Here is a 10,561-nt window from a genome sequence, read left to right on the forward strand (position 1 = left end):
CTGGATGGATGGATCTAGTCCCATCTAGACTCTGGTCTAGATGGGACTTATACTCTGGGCAATCATTTTTTATTGTTGTTGTTTTTTATTATTTTGGATGTGCTCCTTGTTGAGTGAGAAAAGTATAAGAGATAGTTTGAACCAGATGCACTTCCGTGTTTGAGTACACAGAGTATGCAGAGTATGCAGAGTATACAGAGTATAAAGAGTATTCAGAGTATGCAGAGTATACAGAGTATAAAGAGTATTCAGAGTATGCAGAATATACAGAGTATAAAGAGTACACAGAGTATGCAGAGTTTACAGAGTATATACAGTCCTTGTTTCCTGTCAGTACAAACCCAGGGCAGCGGTGGTGATCTGAAGCAGGTCCGTGTTTAGGTAGATTTTGGAGAAAGACAAAAAAACGCCAACAGTGGAGCAGCCAATCAGAGCCCAGAGAACCTTAGCACAGACGTATAATGGAGCCAATCTGGAACAACAAAGAAGTACAACGGATAACGATCAACCAATCACAGAGGAGATGTAGTGTAATCTGCCAGATAGAAACGATGCACAGGAGTAGGAGCAGTCAAGGTGAATATACTACAATTATTAAACTTAATGTAGTCCCCAAATAATGACTCAAGTAAGAGTCCCTCATTCATCCAGGAATGGTCCAAGTAGCACAGATTTCAGAAAAATCAAGACGTTTTCAACTCCCATCCAGACGTCTTCTATAAACTGATGGTTTTGTGGTTTGTTCTTCAAAGTACCATCCAGTACCAACCAGGGTTGTGGCCAAGGCATTGAAACCCAAGCCCAAAACAAGCGACTTCAGCCCCATTAACATGTGCAAATGAGATGCACATAATGTTTAACATCTGTATGGTTTTAATATTATAATGTAAATAAGCTGAATACTTTCTCAAACCCTTGTCAATGTCCAAATAAATTCAGAATTTGCAAGTATGGCACTGTGCAGGAGCTTTTCTTACACTTTTTGTATATTGTAATATAATTTCATGTTTCAGTTTAAAGTTTCAATAACAATAAAAGCATGTTGGAAAAATAGCATTATTAAACATTTTAAATTGCTAATTAAAAGTTAACAGGTTATGTTTCAATCATTATTGGGCCTATTATTGTAAAATGGACCTGAAAAAGGTTAAAGCTAAATTCAACTTATTTATTATGTAAAATTGTAAAACACTCGTGACTGTCAAAATTTAGAAGCGAAAAGCTAGAAGTAAATAAAAGAAGCCCGAAGTCATTATAAAGAAGCCCAAAGTCACTATAAAGCCCAAAGTCACTATAAAGAAGCCCAAAGTCACTATAAAGCCCAAAGTCACTAGAGGAAGATGAAGAAGGGTCTCCCTTGGAATAAAGCCGGTTGGTCTCTGAAACAACAACAACTATTCTAGTCACAAAGACATATCATGACCTCATGGGCTTTCTAACACCAAAGCAATGGAAGGAGTACTTTTACGGACTACAGTCTGAGGACAAAGCACTGGAAGTCAAGGCACTGGAAGAAGACTGAATGAATGAATATTTATTGATGTTCACGTAAAGCTTCTGTCAGTGTAGAATCGCTCACACTGGGACGAGAAACCAAAACTTTAACCCAAGTAAGAGAATGTTGCACTGTACAATATTGTCCTCATAAAAGTATGTGGTCTGAAAACTACTCTGAGAAGTAATATTGTTCCACAAGATTATTGTAAGTGAATAGAAGTGGTAGAAGTAGGTGTTCACCGGCCCTGAGGAGAAGCGGCGTATCCCCAGAAGTACTGCAGTCTGCCGTACAGATACAGAACACCAAAAACACACGACAGGCCTGCGTGGAGTACACACACAACATATATATATATATATATATATTTACAACTACAAACACTTTGCAAATCAAAAAACATCTGTTCACAAGTAGTGACATGTACCTTGATTGAAGAATATTCCGCTGGTCCAGAGAGCTGTGATGAACAGGGGGAAGTATTCGGAGCAGTTGGCTCTGGAAAAACAAAATATGAAGTAGTAGCATTTGTAGTAGTAGTAACCACTAGTTACAAAAGTTACAAAATGTTGAATTTGGTCTTCCAAGATTAATATCAAGGACATTTTTTTTGAATGGAGCAGTACGTTGTTCTCTCAGACCGTGACATGTTTCAGATGTTTCAGATGTTTCAGATGCCTTCTGCATCTCCAGATCTTATCTGGGGGATTTACCTTTTGTGCATGTTGTAGTTTTACAGGAGGAACTGGACTTCCCGGAGTTTGTCCAACTTCCACACACTCTTGCAGCTTCAATACATATATTACTCCCTCAGAGGGTGATTGTCTACAGAGTCCACAAAGTGGACGTCTATTTTATGCACACATTTTCCACAATCAGGCCGGCTTTGGTGACTGAGATGGCTATTCCTGGGTTTCAGTCATGTGACTTGGGACTTGTTGTCACCATTTTGAAAAAGATGTTTCCTCTCTGCTGCTCATGAAAAACACTGCATTAATTTAAAATGAAAAGAGTTGATACTTCAAGAAGACAGAATTTATGGGTTTTGATCCTTATCTGTAGCGTAGGTTTCCTCCAACACTAAAACATGTACAATAAGCTCCTCCCCTCTGGGGCCAGGTCTCCCCGGAGAAAGAGATGCTACAGTATGTCTCAGTGGGTCTTTCCTGGTTAAATAAAGGGCAATAAATAAATAAATATAAATGATGGGGTCCCTCCCATCACAATAGAGAGAGCACATTGTGTGCTGCCCGGTGGTGGAGTGGTTAAGGCACAGCACATGTGCACCAGGCCGCAATGTCATGAGTTTGAATCCAGAATCCTGCATGTCCTCTCTTCTCTCTCATCCCCAATTTCACACTTTCCTCTCTTGTCTAATGAAGCCTACGGGCCAAAAAATCTGAAAAAAAAGAATGAGTGCATCTTTCTTTTTGGTGTGAAGGAACGTGTCATGAAGGCTGCAAGGGTTAAAGGAGACCTCCAGTACAAAGCAGAGCACGTCTTCTTTGCTCCAGATATTCCATATGAGGTTTGTCAACGACAAAAGTTCCACCACATCTGTGAAGAGCTCAGGAGGAGAAAACTGAACAAACACGAGCCACCAGCGTATGTGAGTTCAGATTATAGTCACATGGTGATACATTTCTGTTGATTTACAGAGACTGATGATGTGATTTGTTTGTTTTTGACATGAGACGTTCTGCTCCATGTTGGCTGTCGGCTTTAGTACATAAACTGTGACTAATTACATCCACTCACTGGAGTGTAAGAGATCAGATCAGTTCTGATAGAATCTGCTCCACCTAACTTTAAGTTTGAATCTGAAACACGAGAAAACAAAAAAGGGGGTGGAGTCTGTGCTATCTTTAGGGATGAAATAATGACCTGCAGGTTGTCTTTTGGGGTGTTTTCATCATTTGAGTGTCTCCTTTAAAATAAAACAGTCTCATTCTCTTCATTGTTTTATACAAGCCTCTCCAGCACCGCCAACGTTTTATTGATGATTTTACTGAGATGTTTCAGTCGTATGCACAGACTTTGATGGTTTGGTCATTACAGGTGATTTCAATGTGCATGTTGATAATATTTGTGACAGAAACGCTAAAGAGCTTGATGCTGTCCTTGAAACCTTCAGTCTTACTCAGCATGTGACTGGCCCCACCCACAGCAGAGTGGCCCCACCCACAGCAGAGTGGCCCCACCCACAGCACAATGGCCCCACCCACAGCAGAGTGGCCCCACCCACAGCAGAGGGAACGCTCTAGATCTCATAATTACAAAGGGGGTAAATATTTCAAATGTCAACTTGGTCGATGCTGCTCTGTCTGATCATTTCTGTGTCTTCTTTGACCTGTCTGTTTCTCCCAAACCACCGGTTGGTCCTGCAGTTGTTCAGAGGAGACACATAAATGATGGCACAGGTGCACTGTTTATGGAAATGATAAACTTTGAAAATGTCTCATGTTCTAATGTAAATGATTTGTTGAACTCTGTTACATCTAGTGTTTTGAATGTTCTGGACACCATCGCCCCTATAAAGGCTAAAATGGTTAAAAATAAGCAGAAGGCGCCGTGGAGAAATGATGATTCGGTCAGGGCACAGAAAAGGGAGTGCCGCAGGGCCGAACGGAAATGGCGCAAGTCAAAGCTCCAGGTTCAAAAAGAGATTTACAAAGAAAAGCTGAACATGTACAACCTAATCTTATGTAGAACTAGGGAAAGATATTGCTTTGCCTAGCAGTACCAGTAGCAGTAGTAGTAGTAGCAGTAGTAGTAGTAGTAGTAGTAGTAGTAGTAGTAGTAGTAGTAGAGTAGTAGTAGTAGTAGTAGCAGTAGCAGTAGCAGTAGTAGTAGTAGTAGTAGTAGTAGTAGTAGTAGTAGTAGCAGTAGCAGTAGTAGTAGTAGTAGTAGTAGTAGCAGTAGCAGTAGCAGTAGCAGTAGCAGTAGCAGTAGTAGTAGTAGTAGCAGTAGTAGTAGTAGTAGCAGTAGTTGTAGCAGTAGCAGTAGTAGTAGTAGTAGTAGTAGTAGTAGTAGTAGTAGCAGCAGCAGCAGCAGCAGCAGCAGCAGTAGTAGTAGTAGTAGTAGTAGTAGTAGTAGTAGTAGTAGTAGCAGCAGCAGTAGTAGTAGTAGTAGTAGTAGTAGCAGCAGCAGTAGTAGTAGTAGTAGTAGTAGTAGCAGCAGCTGTAGTAGTAGTATTATTGAGACTGTGACTGTGAATTCCCTGGTCTGACATGTGTCTGTTCCTCCAGCATTACAAAACTTTCTGAAAGACAAAATAAAATGACCTTTAAAAAAAAGCCTAAAGATTGAAATAAAAATATATACTTTTGGTTCTAAAATTGTCATGATTATTATTTTTAGTTTTTTTACATCGATGACTTAAATACTCCGGATTATCGATTGACCAAAGAGCAGTACTTACTGGGCTCTGTAAACCCGGTTGAACTCGGGAGGTCCCGTGGTGGAGGGGGGGGACACAGAGTACTTCCTCCGGGCGTAGATCACTTGCAAGGAGAAGTACGCTGTACACAAATACTGCAATGAAGACTGTTGTACACACCAATATTGCAATTGTATTCAACCAGTATAAAAGTATAAAAGGAGTTGTGTGTGTACTCCAGCCACAGCACTGCAGGGGGCTCCTGGGCTCCTGGGCTTCTGGGCTCCTGGGCTCCTGGGCTCCTGGGCTCCTGGGCTCCTGGGCTCCTGGGCTCCTGGGCTCCTGGGCTCCTGGGCTCCTGGGCTCCTGGGCTCCTGGGCTCCTGGGCTCCTGGGCTCCTGGGCTCCTGGGACCCGCTCTGAGCTCCAGAGCTGCTCCCAAGTCTAGTGTCTGTGGTTGTCTGCCTTTTGTGAGTGGTCTTGTTTCTCTCTGTCATTTGCTGAAACTCTTTTCACGCCAAGTGATGCATTTGAATTGTTTTCCCATATCACTAGATCAATAAAGTTTACTGAGTCTTACTTGAGTTAAAGTGTTGGTTACTCTTCTCACTGTGAGTAAAACTAAGTGTCAAAAATGATTTGAACATATGAAGCCTACGTAAATTCAGCCTGGAAGACCTCACTCCACCCACCTACGTCCACTGCCCCCCCAGGGCCTCACTCCACCCACCTACATCCACTGCCACGCCAAGGCCTCACTCCACCCACCTACGTCCACTGCCCCCCCAGGGCCTCACTCCACCCACCTACGTCCACTGCCACGCCCGGGCCTCACGCCACCCACCTACGTCCACTGCCCCCCCAGGGCCTCACTCCACCCACCTACGTCCACTGCCCCCCCAGGGCCTCACTCCACCCACCTACGTCCACTGCCCCCCCAGGGCCTCACTCCACCCACCTACATCCACTGCCACGCCAAGGCCTCACTCCACCCACCTACGTCCACTGCCCCCCCAGGGCCTCACTCCACCCACCTACGTCCACTGCCACGCCCGGGCCTCACGCCACCCACCTACGTCCACTGCCCCCCCAGGGCCTCACTCCACCCACCTACGTCCACTGCCCCCCCAGGGCCTCACTCCACCCACCTACGTCCACTGCCACGCCCGGGCCTCACGCCACCCACCTACGTCCACTGCCCCCCCAGGGCCTCACTCCACCCACCTACGTCCACTGCCCCCCCAGGGCCTCACTCCACCCACCTACGTCCACTGCCACGCCAGGGCCTCACTCCACCCACCTACGTCCACTGCCACGCCCGGGCCACCTGCTCCTCAGCCTCAACCAACGCACTCAAGTCACTCCTCCCCGTGTCACGGGGTGTCACCTCCTCTGCTCCCAATCAGCGCACAGCGGTCCCATTTAAGCCCTCGTGCAGATGGCTCGGTCACTTCAGACCGTACTGCGACCCACCACCTCCCCTCCTCCTCCTCTGCATCCCTCTCATCCTAATCATCCTCTCCACCCTGGGGGGAGCCACATCTACCACCACCAGTCTCCAGGCCCTGGGGGGAGACTCCTAATACAATTAGATTATGGAGTGCCCATAATCGCAATGTCTTCCGCCGGGGTCTGAGCGCCAGATAACCCACGTAATAAAGCTTGCTAAACGCTCCTTTCTGTGTCTGAGTCTCTCCAGGTGAATTATGTTTCTTGTCCAGCTCAGATATTTAGTTTCTCTAATTTTTTCTAAAATATCAGATTTTGTGCATCAGTTCATGTTTTGTCCTGACAATTACTCTCACAGTTTCCCCAGAGTAATAACTTACTTTGTACTTCCTCTTGAGAGAGATTTTACTGTTTACTTGTGTACATTTTTGGCCAGTAAGGTTATTTAGCTAAACTGCTGTTTTAAATATTTGAAGCATTTTATGACTTGATGTAGCTGTGCACTTGAGTTTATGACCTCATGTACAACCATTTAAAGTAAAGTACACAAAGGTACAACTCTGCTATTCAGTTCATAGTTCTCTCTATTCGTGGGTTTTGAGGATTTTTGAGGACTTTTCCTCATTTAAAATATGTATTTTGATTTAATAGCGCAATTGATATGACAAAATCCCTCAAATCAGGAAATAATCCTTATGTCTGACACCCATAAATAGTTACTACTAAAGTATTTCTGTTGGTTCAGTCAGTAAATTACGGACACCCAGAGATGCAAGTGAAAACAAGACAAAATGCGCATCTTGAGTGTTGATAACTTAAATGATAAAGTGTATTTCTACAGCAGTGATTGTGGCGCTATTGACAGAACATCGGACTCTTGCCCCCCCGACATGGGTTTGAATCCTGCTGACAATGGCAATATTTTCAGTGTAGATGAGTTTATTATGTAGTACAAATACAATTCATCATTATCTTATCTTTAAGTGTTAATTTTGTCCATTGTAAGGGGAATAAGCACATGTCACAATGTTGTCAAGTCAAGGGACAACATTGTTTACTGAAAGTGTTTTTCAGACTTCCTATAAGTGTTCTTTTCTTCTGTATCTACCTCTGTATCTTCCTGCGTTGCACCAATGAAATTTCCCCATGTGGGGCAATAAAGGAATATCTCATCTTATTTTTTAATTGTTATCATTGAACTCGCGCAATGTGCATGTGTTGTACTGCATGCAGGTAACATAAATGTAATTTATTACTTAAACATAATAAATTACATTTATTTAGCTTTTATTATTTTAAAAATGTTTTTTAAATCTTAATTTGCAGTTAATAAACAGGCTAAAGGGCATCATCTTGTGAATTTTATTTTCTCTGTATTTAAGTGAATCTACAATGGAGTCATTGGATACTGTTCATGTCGTTATAATTATGGAGGATATAAATGTTGATATTGCTCTTGTGGCGCTGCACAACAGATCGAGGGACTTCAGTTTGATCCTCTTACAATTCACGTCGAAATTTGGCCGACAGGATTGGAATTCAGCGTCAGTGAGAATAGTGTGCTCCACCAACACCACCACAGTCACTACCAACACCACCACAGTCACTACCAACACCACCACAGTCACTACCAACACCACCACAGTCACTACCAACTCAGTCACTACCAACACCACCACAGTCACTACCAACACCACCACAGTCACTATCAACACCACCACAGTCACTACCAACACCACCACAGTCACTACCAACACCACCACAGACACTACCAACACCACCACAGTCACTACCAACACCACCACAGACACAACCAACACCACCACAGTCACTACAAACACCACCACAGACACTACCAACACCACCACAGACACTACCAACACCACCACAGTCACTACCAACACCACCACAGTCACTACAAACACCACCACAGTCACTACCAACACCACCACAGACACTACCAACACCACCACAGTCACTACAAACACCACCACAGTCACTACCAACACCACCACAGTCGCTACAAACACCACCACAGTCACTACCAAAACCACCACAGTCACTACCAATACCACCACAGACACTACCAACACCTCCACAGTCACTACCAACACCACCACAGTCACTACCAACACCACCAGAGTCACTACCAACACCTCCACAGTCACTACCAACACCACCACAGTCACTACCAACACCACCAGAGTCACTACCAACACCACCACAGTCACTACCAACACCACCACAGTCACTACCAACACCACCACAGTCACTACCAACACCACCACAGTCACTACCAACTCAGTCACTACCAACACCACCACAGTCACTACCAACTCAGTCACTACCAACACCACCACAGTCACTACCAACTCAGTCACTACCAACACCACCACAGTCACTACCAACACCACCACAGTCACTATCAACACCACCACAGTCACTACCAACACCACCACAGTCACTACCAACACCACCACAGACACTAACAACACCACCACAGTCACTACAAACACCACCACAGACACTACCAACACCACCACAGACACTACCAACACCACCACAGACACTACCAACACCACCACAGTCGCTACAAACACCACCACAGTCACTACCAACACCACCACAGTCACTACCAACACCACCACAGTCACTACAAACACCACCACAGACACTACCAACACCACCACAGTCACTACCAACACCACCACAGTCACTACAAACACCACCACAGTCACTACCAACACCACCACAGACACTACCAACACCACCACAGTCACTACAAACACCACCACAGTCACTACCAACACCACCACAGTCACTACCAACACCACCACAGTCACTACAAACACCACCACAGACACTACCAACACCACCAAAGTCACTACAAACACCACCACAGACACTACCAACACCACCACAGTCACTACCAACACCACCACGGTCACTACCAACACCACCACAGTCACTACAAACACCACCACAGTCACTACCAACACCACCACAGTCACTACCAACACCACCACAGTCACTACCAACACCACCACAGTCACTACAAACACCACCACAGTCACTACCAACACCACCACAGTCACAGTCACTACCAACACCAACACAGTCACTACCAACACCACCACAGTCACTACCAACACTACCAACACCACCACGGTCACTACCAACACCACCACAGTCACTACAAACACCATCACAGTCACTACCAACACCACCACAGTCACAGTCACTACCAACACCAACACAGTCACTACCAACACCACCACAGTCACTACCAACACCACCACAGTCACTACCAACACTACCAACACCACCACGGTCACTACCAACACCACCACAGTCACTACCAACACCACCACAGTCACTACCAACACCACCACAGTCACTACAAACACCACCACAGTCACTACCAACACCACCACAGTCACTACCAACACCACCAACACCACGACGGTCACTAGCAACACCACCACAGTCACTACAAACACCACCACAGTCACTACCAACACCACCACCACAGACACTACCAACACCACCACAGACACTACCAACACCACCACAGTCACTACCAACACCACCACGGTCACTACCAACACCACCACAGACACTACCAACACCACCACAGTCGCTACAAACACCACCACAGTCACTACCAACACCACCACAGACACTACCAACACCACCACAGACACTACCAACACCACCACAGTCACTACCAACACCACCACAGACACTACAAACACCACCACAGTCACTACCAACACCACCACAGACACTACAAACACCACCACAGTCACTACCAACACCACCACAGTCACTACACTTAAAGTAAATAAAACATCAGGAGCATTTTCATTGTCACTTCACCAACAGTGAAGATGAAACAAAGAAAGATAAAAAACAAAACGCAGCAAGAACATGACAAAAGTAAACGGTACTGAGTGACACTAAAAACTGGTTTGAACATTTGCTGTACCTTTACATCTAAGAATGTTCACCAATGAATGGTGTAAAATGTTGTCATATTAGTAAAGGTAACAGTACATTTTTGTCTAAACTGTAATATTTTTGAGGTCAAAGTTTAGGATTGGAAGTAGTTTTGTAGTTGAATGTAAAAGTTACCTTGTTCAAGCAAAGCAAGGATAGTAACGGCTCCGAGAAAGACTGGCTCCATTTGGAAATCCAGGACTGAACCAGGTCTCAACGTGGACTAAACCTGGACTTAAG

The 10,561-nt window shown here is 44.7% G+C and overlaps 1 protein-coding gene across 1 annotated transcript; it reads right to left on the bottom strand.

Annotated features, from left to right (window-relative positions):
• Positions 1 to 10,561, bottom strand: ltc4s (leukotriene C4 synthase). The gene is made up of 5 exons (XM_072452787.1): positions 10,457 to 10,561; positions 4,917 to 5,016; positions 1,923 to 1,993; positions 1,738 to 1,819; positions 1 to 472 (listed from the first exon to the last, which is right to left on the bottom strand). The coding sequence occupies exons 1-5, from the start codon at positions 10,506 to 10,508 to the stop codon at positions 331 to 333; spliced, it is 447 nt and encodes a 148-aa protein (XP_072308888.1). The 5' UTR covers positions 10,509 to 10,561; the 3' UTR covers positions 1 to 330.

The sequence above is a fragment of the Eucyclogobius newberryi genome, unplaced genomic scaffold (assembly GCF_026437365.1).
Source record: "Eucyclogobius newberryi isolate DKJ021-1_F unplaced genomic scaffold, fEucNew1.0.hap1 SCAF_19, whole genome shotgun sequence".
Lineage (NCBI taxonomy): Eukaryota > Metazoa > Chordata > Actinopteri > Gobiiformes > Gobiidae > Eucyclogobius > Eucyclogobius newberryi.